We start from the raw sequence: 14,515 nt of genomic DNA, 5'->3' as shown, positions 1-14,515 counted from the left end.
TACCCAAAGGGAGGTTCAGCGAGGCGGTTCTGGCTATTCCTGCCCACCCCCAGGAGGGCTGGAGAGCAGAAAGCAAGAGGGAGTCCTCTTTTGCTCAGGGGCAACTTGGTGATGGAGCAAGATAATACGGTCGCCTTGGGCGGCGAACTCCAGACCACAAGGCTACCAGTGACGATCAATTTGTTGGGAAGCTCTCCTACGCAAAAGGCTGCACAGCTCCCAGTTTGAAGCCTCTGGCTCGGGGTGAGGCAGCTGTGGCCCTCCAGAAATTGTGAGGGCTCTAACTCCCATCAGATCCAAGGCAGAGGAGAGAGGAGTTGTAGTCCAGCAACATCTGGGAGCCACAGTGTGCTCAGTCCTTTTCTTTCTGCAGCTCTAAGGAAAAATGATGTAAACTTGCTTCCACCTGCATTAACAGCAGGTCGTTTTCAAAAAAGGTACTGAAATTAAAATTTGATTACAGCTGCCTAATAAATGGGTCAACCACTTAAAGTGGTCAACCACAATGACCAACACTGCCCACTTGCCTCTTCCTTCCACTCCCACTGCTCACCCTTTTAATTTATAATAATTGTTATTGTTGTCACTACTTTTATACCCAGGCAGCTTACACAACCCTTCTCCTCTCCATTTCAAGTACACAGAGAATCCATGATTGGCCCAAAGTCACCCAGCGAGCATCATGGCCAGGTTTCCTGAGTCCGTCCCTGGCTAAAACTCCAACTATTATGCCACACCACTGTTGAGCCTGCCTTTGGCCCACAAAAGCAAGGCCCACTACCCACCAGGTCCTGTGCTTCCCAATTCACTTCCTTCCCTCCTGCATAGTCCCCCTTTCTTATCAGGACTGCAACTTGACTAACCAAGCAGGGGGAAGGTTCTTCAACTGGGTCCAAGTGGGAAGCAAAGCACAGAAGCCTCTCACCTGCCTCCATGATGAACCTGCAGACTTTGAAGTGTGTCCTAGCATCTGTGGATGCCTGCCCAGTCTCCTGCAGTCCGGCAGGATCCATGTTTCTCAGTGCGTCCCAGAACCCCTGGAAAGGAGCCAAAGCAACCAGTCAGCTCAGCAAATCCACTGTCACTCAGCAAGCCCCCAGCAACCTGTACAAATCAAGTCCTTCCTGCAGGATGCTATTCAGTTTGGCCCCACTTATTCACCTGACAATTCACTACCAGTCACTCTTTTTCCTCCCCAGGGCATGGGCAGTCTTCAAGGCCTGCACAGTCACAAAACACTGTTTCCAAATTAAGCACAGATATGGAGAGGTATTTGTACCTTTCCAGAAATATTTATAACCAACTGAAGGGTTGACAGGGGTGACAGCACTGTTGTATTTCCTGCCAGGAGGAAGTACACAGTGCAGCAAGTTAGGGCCATGCAGCAAGGACAACATAAAATGCAAACATCCCCATAACATTGTAATGCCACTTCACCCTATTTGAATCTGCATTTATTTATTTATTTAAAATATTTATATGCTGTCCTGTCGCGAAAGCCTCAGGACGGCTTACATAAATGAAATAACATAAAATATAACATGAATAAATTACCAACCCACACTGGTTGCAGTTAAAAACATATAGGAGACAATATTAAAACATATTAAAATATTGCTGAAATAAAAAGGTCTTAACCTTTTGGCATTCCAATATAGGGCTACACTATGGCTCACAATAATGCAACAGTTTATAGACATACACTAAAAATTATAGGGAATTGTGAATTGTGATGAAGTGGGCAGAAACAAATACCAGTTCACTGAAGAGCCCTAGTTTATTTCTAATAACTAATCTGTTTGAAGTTCTTACAAAAATACTGACATATTCTTGGTCTGATCCTGCAATGCAAGGATGGGCAGAAAATAGATTTCCAAATGTTTTGGACGTCAGTTCTCAGCATTCCTGAAGATTGGTCATGTTAGTAGAGGATTCTGGGATTTGAACTCTCAAACATCTGGAGAGCTAAACTTCTGCCCATCCCTACTGTAATGCCTTGCACTTTCATTTATGAAGTTTATGGGGGGTGTCTCCAAATAGTTACCCAAAAAGCCAAACATTAGCTTCAGTAGGCGATGCCCCAACAAGCAAAATAATCACATTGGGGGGCGGGGGTCAGAAGGCAGGGAATACAAATTACCATGTGGATAGTTTCAATATTGTCTTTCAAATCCTTCCAGTAATAAAAGTAAATACATCAAACAAATTCCCAGAAGGGCATTACATAAGTGCAGGTGAGCCACACATTACAGTAAATTTGCACTTCCAGTTGTTAGGAACCTTACGCACTCCGGATCAATGAATAAATTGACTGTGCTAATACTGATTTAAGCAATCCCGAGAATGGTCTGTGCATTTGGGGTGATGGAGAGAAAGCAGACCTTGGCCAGCTGTGATAGCAAAATCCCTAACCCAGCTTCCCCCGACCCGGTGCCTTCCAGATGTTTTCAGCTACAACTTTCCTGGTCTCTCAACACTGGCCGCGCGCTGTCTGCGGCTCTTCGCCTGGCCAACAGGACCGCTAGTGCGGTGGGGCCTATTGAGCTGCCACCAGCAAGATAGGATGTGGGAAGACGTCATGCAGCCTGCTGCCATCAGCTTCCCGTACCAGAGGGGGTGACATCACAGCCCATCCACAGTCCTCCTGTGGGCCGAACCGACCACGGGCTCCATGGGAGAGGCGGCCGATTCCATCAGCCCCGCCAGTCACTCGCAGGCCGCCCCCGCAGCCAGGCGGTCGCCCCACCGTCCGCCCACCCGCGCACCCTCGGAGTGCCCCCGCCACCCACCGGCGTGCTCACGCACCGCTCGTTCGCCCCCGGCCTAGTCGCGAGAGGCAGGCAGCTCCGCAAGCGGGCGAGGGCTCGCGGGTGGAGCGAGCAGCGGCAGCTCCCCGCGCGCCCCCGCCTGCCTTCACGAGGAGAGGGGAAGCTGGCCGGCCATGCTGGCGCGCTGGGAGCGCGGCGGCCAGCCCACGTGGTGCATCACGTGGCGAGGCCGGGCTGGGCGCGGCGCGGCGCGGCGCGAGGCAACCCACGTCGCGGTAGGTGCCTGGTTCCTTGGGGAGGCGGGCGACGGTCCCGTGTCGCCTCCCGTGGTGCGCTTCCTTTCCGGGACTCCTTCCGAAAAGCCCTCTGCCCCGCTGCTGACACATGAGCGGGGAAAGAGGAAACCCTATACAGCAGACTTGGCCAAGCTAGGGGATGCTGGGAATTGCAGTCCAGCACATCTGGAGGGCACCACGTTGGCTAAAAACACTTTGAACAACTGTACGCTGCCGCCTTCCCCGGACTTTCACTTTTTCCTCCCCTGTTCGTGCTCTCTTCCTCCCTGCGTCCCCATCCCGCCTCCGGTTCAATCCATCTTGCAGCCCCACCTTTCTTTTTTTCCACCTCCCCTCCTTTTTTCCACCCCCCCCCACCCCCGTGGCGCCTCGGCCTATTTCTCTTACAGTGGATGGGCTCAAATGAATTGTCCTTCAAACCACGATAAATACTGCGACTTTTCCGAATCCTGCACTTTGCGAATCAAACCAAGTGCCCACCAGAGCTGAGATACAAGCCCCGTTTCCGCCTGGCAGCCACCCAGCAAACAATTTAATAGGAAGTACAGATTTCCCCTCTACTATCCTAGGCGGAGTGAAAAGCAATCAGCTGAATCACAATCACTTTTTTTCTATCACTTTCCGCCAATATAATGCTTATAACCTTCTGCTTTGGAAACAGCATCAAGGCAAACTCAAACGTTATGCCCAATAATACTTTCCTTCCAAGGACGAAGCAATGGTCAACTTAATCCCCCCTTTTCCTTTCCTCAAGTCATATCAGCATGAGTCTTTTAAAAATGCAAATATAATAGAAACAAACAAAGTGAAGAAATGGAAAGGTTTTGACCTGGTCTTTGTTTAGGAATTAAGATGTTTAGGACATTTGATCATTTAAATCAACACAACGCAGGGTATACCATAAGAAAGTTTTTACCAGGTAGTGCGCCCGGACAACATATGTCACTGCCAAAACCACCGCTCCTGCAGGGTGGTCACTGCATGAGCTCTCCAGAGAACTGCCTAATCCAAATGCTTCCCTTTGAGGAGGTCCTTCCTCAGAGAAGGCATTGTGGGAAAGGTGACCACAGAGAACAAACGTGCTATTTTCTATGTATGTAGATTATGTCCAGACAAGAGCGTTCAATCGTGTCAGCCCCCACCTGCAGCCTGGAGTGGTACAGGCCAGACGCAGGGTTAGCACCTCATGCAACAGCCTATCTAGGCTGCGTAGATGTCCATAAACTGAAAGACATTGTAGCATGTGTTCCAGAACGGCTCCCCGCTAGAGGGCGCTGCTTCAAAATTTAACTACAAATGTAGTCTTGAATAACACTAGAGCATAATATTCATTCTCTGGGTACATATAAACTTCTTGAGTAAACAGGATCGCGTTGCATAGGTAGAAACTACGCAGTGGGATACACTGTGACTAAGCCAAATGTGATTCCAAATTAGGCTTTTACATAAATTTATGTCATTTTCAATTTGTAGCTCTCCCATGTTTTCTCACTTCTATCTGGAACAGCTTCACAATGGATTTTGAGTGTTTGCCCCAAAACAAAGCACGTGTAAATGAAACAATTGCATATATGGCTTCCCTGTTTACCACTGCCTCCACTCACCCCTCCTGCCCCATCTTTTCTCTTAGGTTGAAGTTTAGAATGCAAGCTCTTTGGGTAGGGACCTGGACTCTTACTCTGGAAAGAATCATGGTGCATAATAAATAATATACCATTTACCCTTTGGGAAGCCTCTGAACCATTTGTACTATTGGCTAAACAGTAGGACACATTTACATGCTGACTTGTCTTGCTTAGGGTTCTGGGGTCACAATCCATAGTTTTCCCTTTTCACCCTTAAAACTCTCCTGTTCGTTTTCCTCAGCCCAGAAAGTAGGGAATGGAATATAGGACTGGGGGGGGGGGGTCAGAGAACCCGCAGCTGCTGCACCTCCTGGCTCACCTACAAATTGAAAGGTAAAGGGGGAAATTCCTATTTTTCAGTATGACATCCCTATGCATTCTCCCAGTGGAAACATGGCACTAGAGATGTGAATAGTTGGTGGTGTGGTGGGAGAAACAGAACAAAAGAAAAGAAATTTCCTCAAGTTTTCCAAAAGTCTGGAGAGAAGGAGGTGCTTTTGTTTTGTTTTTTGTTCAGTCTGGCAAGTTCCCATTTTTCCCCTTTCTCCTCCCATCCCAAGGACTTCACATCTGTATCTGCACCCCAACCAGGAGCACATGGTCTTAGATTCTCCTGGATCTCCCCTAGCAGATGATTAAACCCATGTTGGTCTGACATTTTCTTCCATCAGTCCTCTGGGGTGCCAGCAGACAAGTGCTAATTAAAGCAACATATATATATGTAATGGACTACAGAGACAGGTTGTTCCAAGGCATCATTTTCCATTTTTGGAGTAAATCACTTCAGTTAGATGGTTATTGAGGAAGTTGACTGTGATGAACTGGGACAAATCTTTCCAAATCAAGTCTTGGTTGCAGTGAAAAGGCCAAAAGTTCTGTGGCATCTGGAAAGCTAACCAATGGATTGTGAGATGCACTTTCAAATTCAGTCAGCAGTGTATTTTCCCAGATATATATAGTAAACTGGGGAAAACATGAGTGTATAAGCACACCCTCAGAAGTACAATGGGGAAAAGCTCCCAGTCGATTAGAGACAGCATAAAGGCAAGGAACACATCCTGAAAGCAGAAATGCAGGACATGAACAAAGCATGACCTACATTTACTAGGGCATCGGTGCTTGAATACCATGTGGCCCAGTGGACAGCGCTGCGGAAACCTTTGCCTAAGGAAACCTAGTTTCTAATTCCACCACCATAATCCAAGTTATCTTTTAGTATCTGTATGGGACGTAACAGATTCTCCAGGTTCGGATTACAATTTTATGGCTTCTTGTGTTCTGGCACAATCATAGCACACACAGCTCTGGTGCTAACAGCTTATATTGTTGTCATAGTTATTTAAGTTATTCCAATAAAGGTGTGTAGGTCATTGTACTATAAATAAGCTGATTTGTGGGGAGTAAAAAAAGTGCTTAACTTGGGGGAGGATGTCACAGGGATGCCCAGTGCTCCTACCTTTTATGACAACCCTCTTAGCTACAGTTTTTAGAGAGCTATGAGAGCAGGATGATTTGATTAAAATAGTCAGGATGTGGGGCTTCTGGTGGTAGGATCCCCCTTTCCTTCTTGAAGCATAACTGGAAGGAATTGAAATGGCTCTCTGCAGGTCAGCCAGGGACCAGGTCATGCCAAGCTGCAGTGACGTGCAGAACAGACTTTTGTTGATTCCTGCCCAGTCCCATTCTTCCATACTCCCATCAGTAATTAATACTTGTGTGCAGCTGACATCAATCAGAGCAATATAACCTTGAGGGAGGCATCTCAGACCAACCAGCTGCCCACATGGGTCAGAAGAGGGAGGGAGGAGCTACAACCTGGCCATGCACTGGGCTGGATTCAGCTCCAGCAAGAGGGTGTCACAAGCATCCAGACTTCAGAGAAAGAACCCCGAGTTCTGCATGAGAAGCTACTGCAGAACATGGCAGTGAGAATGAACTGAGCCTTCAAAGGAGGTCACAGTGTGTCACTGGGGGAAGGAGGTGGTTCTGAAGGAGTGATGAGAACTGAACGGCACTGTGCCAATTCTGTACATTAGCAGAAAAGCATTCGTGGGTAATACGAGGCTGTGGACAGATAAGCAACACGGTGGGTCAAGGGGCTGGAGCAACTCTGCCCTACAACTGTTGAGATGGTTGAGCTTAGAAGGATAAGCTTCTAGATCAGTTTCTTCTGTCTTCCTGAGAACATCCACACTGTGCTCATCGGGACAGCAGGAGGGGTGTTGGACCTCTGTCAGCCCAAAGGGCAAGTTTTGTTTTGGAGAAGTTCATTTTGTGTCGGGTGGGGCAAAATACTACAGAATCCATCCCACTGTAGCTTCTGGCTCTTGCTCTCTGTAACTATCATTTAGGAGAGTGCTGGGTGACCTGCAAAAACCAGGAGACTAGCAGACACATTTTGGTGGGGGGCGGCGGGGGAGGCTGGTGGAAAGCATTCAATCTGCTTTGCACAATCTGCCCATCTACTTTAGCCAATGGGATGCCTCTGGAAGTTCACAAGCAGGGCAGGAAGGAACAGTGGTCACCTCCTGTTCTTTGGCCCCAGCCAGGGCTCACACAGACACAGACCTGGCCCTTTTTATTGGCAGGGGTGCTGGTGTCATCCACTAGCTCCACCTCATCAGAGGCCTGTGCTTCCACCTAAGCTGCAGTCTCCACAGCTGCCTTTGAACGTAGTTTCTCTAGGTGCTGCCTTTGAACACAGTTCTGGTTATACCAGCTAAACATTCAGAGCAGTGAGTGAACATCAAATTCCATGCCAGAGGTGTTTTCCAGTTCAAGGAATTATTTCACTTACTCGCTTAGGTGGCTTAAACAAATGAGCCCAGCCAAAGCCAAGAAGAAAGTTGCTGTCTATTCCACCTCCACCACTATTACCAAATTTATTACTAGTCTGACTCTGAGAGCCCTTTTTAGGGCCAAAGAGCAGTATCAAAATAATTTAACCCTATATCTGATAGTGAACTCCTTCTGTCAGTGTCGAATGTAGCCAATCTTCCATGCAATGCCTGAGGTTTGCAGAAGTACAAAAGATACTTAGAGCAGCCCCTTTTGTCTAAAGATGGCCCTCTGGGGACTGAGTGTGCTCTGTGGACACAGAATGCTGATGGGCTTTTGGATGGAAGACCAGAAAAGCAGGTGGGGAGGTGGCCTGGAATGGCGACAGGGCTGACTAGCAGGAACTTGGAAGAGCAGCATTTTCTTGCAGTCCCTGAACTCTACCTGTAAATAAATAGCATAAGGTCCTGCCCAGCTCCACCCATAGCAATCCATCACATCTCAGCACAAGCCCACTGAGGCTCCCCGAAGCAAACAGATCCTTGCTCTTTGGAATGAAATTACCTACCCTAATAGCCTCCGTCTACTTGTGGTCCCATGGCGGGGGGGGGGGGGGGGCTAAGCCCACCCTGTATATGTACATGTTTAGCATCTTTTCAAACAGCATAAACTACCCAGCACCTAGAGAATAAAGAGTGGTTTGCATACCCATGAATAACTGCAAAGCTTTGCAAAAACCACCAGTTGTTAACTTCATTTGTAGACCACTTTTCCTTGCAAGTGGCTCAAGACTGAAACACTCTCCACATTTAGCCTCACAACAACCTGTGATTTAAGTTAGAGCAGGTGCAGCCTGTGGTAACTTCCAGATGTTTCAAACTATAATTCCCATAAGCACCAGCAAGCGTGATCAATTCTAACCTAAACCATCTGGAAAGTCACTTTTGGTTGAGATTTAGAAGTGCTGAACCAGCACAGGTTCACCAAGTGAGTTTCATGGCTGAGCGGGGATTTAAAGACCAGAACTGTGCCATTAACAGTCTGCTCCAATCACATGGAAAGCAGGAACTGGTTGGGGTTGTGATCAAGAGCACAAAGGAGAGTCTGATCTCTCCTGTAATCCATGGTTCCATACACACATGCATACAGACCACTCTTTCCAGCTGGCCATGCTTGTCTTGCAGAAAAGCCAGGTGGGTTAAGAGAGCAAATTCACATGATGCACGCAGCCCTTTGGCTCAAAGAAGAACTGTGTGACTCAAAAGCTTGCTCAGGTTTGTTCCATAAACGGTCTCAGCTGTGTCCTTGTGGAAGCTGCCTGTAGGTAGAAGGCATCCGAAGCTGCAATAGCAGGAGGAGGTGTAGGTGGGAGCCTGTTAGGGGGAGAGGATGACACTTGCAGTCACGACTTTCAGCCTTCACTCCTTCTGGCTGTAGCTGCCAAAGCTATCCAGCCCCTTTTTCCTTGTGCAGGAACTTTTGCCACAAAATAATACACCATCTGAAGAACCGCCACAACAGAAACTCACAGAGAGAGAGAGAAAGAAAGAAAGAAAGAGAGAACAGCCATAGAGATGAAAACTGAACAGTCTCCCCCATTTCCTGTTACCATGGTTTCCATTCACATGTGAGCCATCAGTTTGCAACTAGCTTTTTTTCTTTCTTTCTTTTTTCCTGGGCCAGGGAAAGGGGGGTGGATTTTGCTTAGCTTTAGAAGATGATTATCACTGAGCTATGATCTATGCTGGTTTCCAGCAGCCTTAAGGAGCCTTCATAGTAGGGGAAGGGCTGTGCACAGCCAAAGAATCAATCAAACCCATTAGGAGCATGTCAAATCACTTGCCTTTTAAATATCTCAGGTATCAAATCTCCTTGAAGTCACCGCAGAGCACCAGGGAAGTGGGCAGAATGAAAACTGCAAAGCAAATTCTTCCATGAGTATGAGCAAAGAAAAAGACAATTGGGCGTTCACATGGGGGGCATAGGGTTGGGGGGGCAGTGGGAGAAGCTGGGAGCCTTTTTCATCTGTGGAAGTTCTCCCTTCCCCCTGTTTTGCCTTTACCACAGTCTTACCAGGGAGGCAGGGCAAGGCCATTGCTTTTGGCCACAGGTGCTGGGGGAAGAGATCAGAGGCCAAGTGTCGGAGGACAGAGGGCCATCTGTTCTGCCCTGTGCCCCCTAGGCTAGCCTGCTGCCCCAGCACTGAGCTAAGCTTCAAGGACCACGCCAGGCACAACAAATAAATGGTGCCAGCCCTGTTCATGATCATCCCTGGGGATGAGAGATGCGGCCCTACTGATCAATAGCAAGGAACTTCCTCCAGCCACACATGAGGGGAGGGGCAGCCCTATCCCATTGCTGGTACTGGAGAAATATTCAGATGCCAAGCTTCTGTATGTATTTGTGCCCCAGGCAGCAAAATGTTGGACACAGTCCTACTCATTCCCATTTCCAAGTGGCTCTTTAGGAAAGAGAGTTGCTGACCGGACATTTGGAGACTTCACTGTCTTTCTTTCACGACACACAGTGACTGAGGAGTGCCACAAAACGGGCACTGTGGGCTGCCACAGGGCAGTGATCCGTGCACGCTTGGGCTTGTCGCAAACCAGGTTAGCGCTGTGCTTCATTTTGTTGTCGATCGGGGCTAGCGGTCTTCAGAGGGCAAGGCGATTTTGAAGGGTCTTGGAAACCTTTGGATATCCCCCCACCCCGAAATCTGCATCATACTGGAATCTAAAGTGGGCACTTCTTCAGCTAATAAGTGGGCACTTATTATCTTCCAAAAGGTGATCTTTAAAAGCTGGAAGAGGGAAGAATGAAGCTGGCTACTTATGCATCACTGAAAAAGAGAGCAAAAGAAGACACAGAGTTGTATAATATTTCATATACTGGTCCATATCTATACATGCACATTTAGAAATAATTATAAGCTGAAGAGAAAGGTGGCTCATCTCACTAGAATGGGGGTGACTGTGGCCAGGGGACCTGTGTACCTGCTCAGACAGCAATCCAGGTACAAAGCCTCCTGCCTCTCTTCTTAGGTGCTTTATCTTTCATCTTGGACTAGACAACACCGCAGGTAGAGAGTTGTAAAGAGAGTTGTCTGCAAAGTAGGACACATGACCACTGAACTGCCAAGACACTTATGATATATAATATTGCAATTTCCTATTTATGAATCAACCTTCTCCTGCCAGGAAAAATAAATATTAGTGATTCTAAAGTGCAGAGATTATAAAATGAAAAGTGCTGTCTTTCCTTGTTTGGGGGTTATTTGGGGACATGCTTTCTTGTTCTTATTCTCACACAGGTAAGCAACTATTTCAAAATGAAATTTGAACCTCTTGTGCCTTTAGATAACATTAAAACAAAGCATGGGTGGGTTGTTTTGTTTTCTTTCTTTTTTTTTTAGAGCAAACTTGCAATGACTGAAAATACTGTGTAGGCACAAAGAGAACCATCTTGGTCAAAAAAGTCATTTGAAAGCCAAGTGAAATATAAGGAAGGCATCCAAATCCTGACATGAGTAGGAGGAAAGAGTGCAAGTCGTACAGGATGGGATGAGAGTGTGGTTTAAGACTGCATTATGTCTGGCCTCCGTGTTATTGATTTTCTCCTCCTCCTCCTCTTCTATTTATAGCAGCCTCACTCAGTGTCAAACCTCTTCCAGCGGTCATGGGCTCCAGCAGAAACCAGGCCGGCCAACTCTGCTTCCTGAGAGAGTAGCTGCCAAGGCAGACTCTGGAAAAAATGGAACTGGGCTGTGTGAGGCTCTTGGATCTTGTAGCACCAGGGTGGCCAAGTGTCCTCTTTACAGAGAACAGTCCTCTGTTTGAAAGGCAGCCCAATTCCAAAGATAAAGAGCCACATGAGCTTTTGTTCCTCAACACTGAGGACCTGGGGAGCAGCTTGAATGCGCAGACCCTGGTTAGCAAGCCAGGATCTTCTGCAATATGGTGAAATGTATTGTTTCTCAGTAAATTATAGTAAATACATCTAAATTTGCCTCCCTATATAAATTAGAATATGTATTTTATGCAAATATGTATCCTTCCCCTCCACACACACACACACTTTTTGGTGACATATTTTCTCTTTTTTGGCAATTCATAACAAATATAGTTATCCTCCCCCCCACCATCATGGAAGCATCAACAAAATGTTGCAGCATGAAGTGCATCACCTCCTCCCCCCTGTCCCTGCTACCCAGTTGGTCTACTCTACATGCTTATTGAGCACTCCCAGTCAACACTGGGCTGTTTCTGCCCCCTCCTTTAGTGTGTGTGTGCGCGCGCGCATGCGCACGCGCGATGGGGGGCTACTTTCATTTAATCTCAGTTCTGCAAACCTTTGGGGTTCCCAAGTCCTGATGCCACCTTCCCCTTGCGCTGGGATTGTGCTCTCCACCTGCGATTTTACCTTGGAGAATTCAGTTCTCTGGCAACCTCAGTATACCTGATGGTTTACAGTTTCATGATGTCAGCAGTGGCACCAGGTCTGAGGGGTGGGTCCCCATCCCCAAGAAGCTTGCAGCCTGAAATCAAGAGCAGGGAGGAAACTGGAGGGTTAGACAAAGAGAACAGTGCACAGTGATGCAGATGCAGATACTTCCACGCCATGCATCAAGGAGGGACGGGAACGTGCCTGTACCTCTTGCTGCCCAGGATGGAAGTCCTGATTTCCAGTGGACGTTGTGGCTACTGCAAAGAAAAGCACCCCAAGGGGGGCGGGGTTCAACCCATGCCTCGTACAGATAGGAGCCCAAGATCACAGCGAGACACCCCTGGTCCAGGACATCAGGTGACAGGAGTTCCAGAAGATCCTGGAGCAAACCAAATACTTTTGGAGGGGGTCATTGGTCTTTTGCCACTGCCCCATGGCTGCTGGACAGCCAGAGATGCCTGTTCTGGTCCTGCTGTCAGGCTGAGGTTGGTGTTTTAACTCCCCAAAGAGAGCTCACATATGCTCTCCCAGGGGTGGGATTTCAACCTTCATCTCCTATCAATTGCTGAAATCATTGCCTCCACCCCGCAGCTGAGCTAACAGCCAGGTGATGCTGCAGTGCCGGCTCCTGCATTGCAGTGGTTGCCGTGTGTATTGTGCCTCATCCATGTGACCCCCGCCCCCCACTGCTGTGCCAGCCCCCTCCAAAGCAAAATGCTTGTTCCCATTTCAGAGGCCCAACTATATATGCCGACTGTGCAACACTGTACTTTTCAGGCAATGGGTACCACAGAGGGGCTCCAATCCTCTCCTGGGAGGCCTGTGAGCACTGCATAGGACCGTGGGAAGCACTCCAAGGAGGGAGACGCTGCAGGCTGGTCCTGGCATCCCATTTCTGCCTTGTAGACTGGATTGGTCGAGGTCAATCTGGCATGTGTTCCACATTGATTAGCACTTTGCCTGCATGGCAGAGATGCGGGCACCGTGGGTATGAAATTACTGATTACTAGATGACAGCAGTCTTGCCAGGGACACTGCAAATACAACTGTGTTGCTATGGGCTCTCCCTTTCTCTCCCTCCCCCTTTTCTGCAGCTATTCTTGTGATTTGTGTGTTGCTCAGGGAAAGCAGCAATATTGTGTTCTATTAGCCTCGGTCTAGCAGCATCCGGTGTAGCAGAACCACAGGATCGGCCTTCCCATTCTGGAGCTCTGTCCACAGACACTGCACTTTGCACCGCATTGCTGAAACAACACAGAACAGAGATGGGTCTCTGCCCCTGAGGAGCTTACAATGGGCCAGAGATCAGCCCCAAGAGTCTAAAGAAAGGGATGAGAGAGGATGAGAATGACCATGTGATGAATGAGTGGAAATGCACTCATAAATATTTAAATAATTCCAATTAGGAATAAAGGATAAGGTGGGTTTGCACAATTGGTATGGATACACGAACTGTCAGAGGCAGCTCCATTTTTCACACATTTTACTTTGTACTTGTAGTGCTAAGGTGAGGAATCCATGCAATACAAATGTGATTTTGAGAAGGGAAAACGTGATTTAAAAAAAAGTACACTACTTGTACCATTCTGTGACCCACCAAGCCCCTCCCCACAATTTCAGGACATTAGACCCTTTTTCCAATTAATGGCATCCCTTCCTATCTCTCCCCGTGTCCTCCACAATGCCGCAGGGGAGGGGCCACGGCGGTGGGGGCCCTGGAGATGACACAGGCCTCCACAGGTCGAATAGAGCCCACAGGATGGAGGTTTTGCATCCCTGCTTTATGAGATGCTATTAAGTGAAGGGCTATAACAGCCACTTGCTTTCTAATACATGCTTCCTCCAAATCCCGTCCAGGCCCTAAAGCCATAAACAAGGTTCCACAGTCAAAAGCCTCCATTAAGGCACCCATGCAGTAAAGGAGATGGTTGTTCTAAGACAGGGGTGGGCAGAAGCTAGATTAGGATCTCCTAGAGGATATCTGGGTGATTTGCCATAGATTATCTGAATATATTAACTAAAGCAGCACGAAGAAAGCACCTCCATGCACTTAAATAAAGAAAATAAATAAATTTATAAATAAAGAAAACTGGGCAGGGGAGGGATTTGTATATGTAAGAACTCTGTTTTCCAGTACCCCAGTTCTAGTATGGGGGCAGAGGCAACTTGGTCCTTAATTCTAAGTGTATGATGCCCCCTGAAGCCCCCACTACCTCCCTGCCCTTGGGTCATAGGGGTCAAGCAAAAAACAAAGGTATTTGCTTGCTCCTGCTCCACACTTTGACTTGGTTCAGATGTGGGTTAAGTATGGGTTGTTGCTCAGCCATAAGTTGTTGCTGAGGTGAGGTTAACATGTGAGTCCTGCACTATGTTTTAAGTATGGGCCATTAACCACATACACCCCCAAGTTCAAAACCCACAATTCAGTTGCGAACCAATACGCAAATTGTAGTCTAGGTTGTCCTTAAGTTCTAGTCCTTGATCAGCCATGGAGCCAACTGGGTGACTTTGGGCCAGTGACAGACTCTCAGCCCTCCTACTTCACAGGGTTGTTGTTGTGGAGATAAACTTTGTGCAGGAGGAGGAGAATGAAGTAAGCAGCTTT

General features: G+C 47.7%; 1 protein-coding gene across 11 annotated transcripts in view; it reads right to left on the bottom strand.

The window, feature by feature from the left end:
• The window catches only part of CCNQ (cyclin Q), a 35,323-nt gene extending 32,392 nt beyond the window's left edge, over positions 1 to 2,931 (bottom strand). For 8 of the 11 annotated variants that reach the window (XR_006416003.1, XR_006416001.1, XR_006416000.1 and 5 more), the window contains exons 1-2: positions 2,609 to 2,698; positions 926 to 1,037 (exon numbers count right to left, since the gene is read on the bottom strand). Coding sequence is in view for 5 of the 11 variants with exons in the window: in XM_044443467.1 (XP_044299402.1) it covers positions 926 to 1,037; positions 2,609 to 2,623 (127 nt within the window). In the remaining 6 variants the exon portion in view is untranslated. Of the gene's footprint in view, positions 1 to 925; positions 1,038 to 1,161; positions 1,349 to 2,608; positions 2,699 to 2,789 lie in introns of those variants that run through there. The other 3 variants (XM_044443469.1, XM_044443468.1, XM_044443470.1) reach the window with 3 other exon arrangements.
• Positions 2,932 to 14,515: the final 11,584 nt, after the last annotated feature.

The sequence above is a fragment of the Varanus komodoensis genome, unplaced genomic scaffold, assembly GCF_004798865.1.
Source record: "Varanus komodoensis strain SLA01 unplaced genomic scaffold, ASM479886v1 scaffold42, whole genome shotgun sequence".
Lineage (NCBI taxonomy): Eukaryota > Metazoa > Chordata > Lepidosauria > Squamata > Varanidae > Varanus > Varanus komodoensis.
The sequence above is the reverse complement of the archived record's forward strand: the minus strand, read 5'-3'. Positions and strand labels throughout refer to the sequence as shown.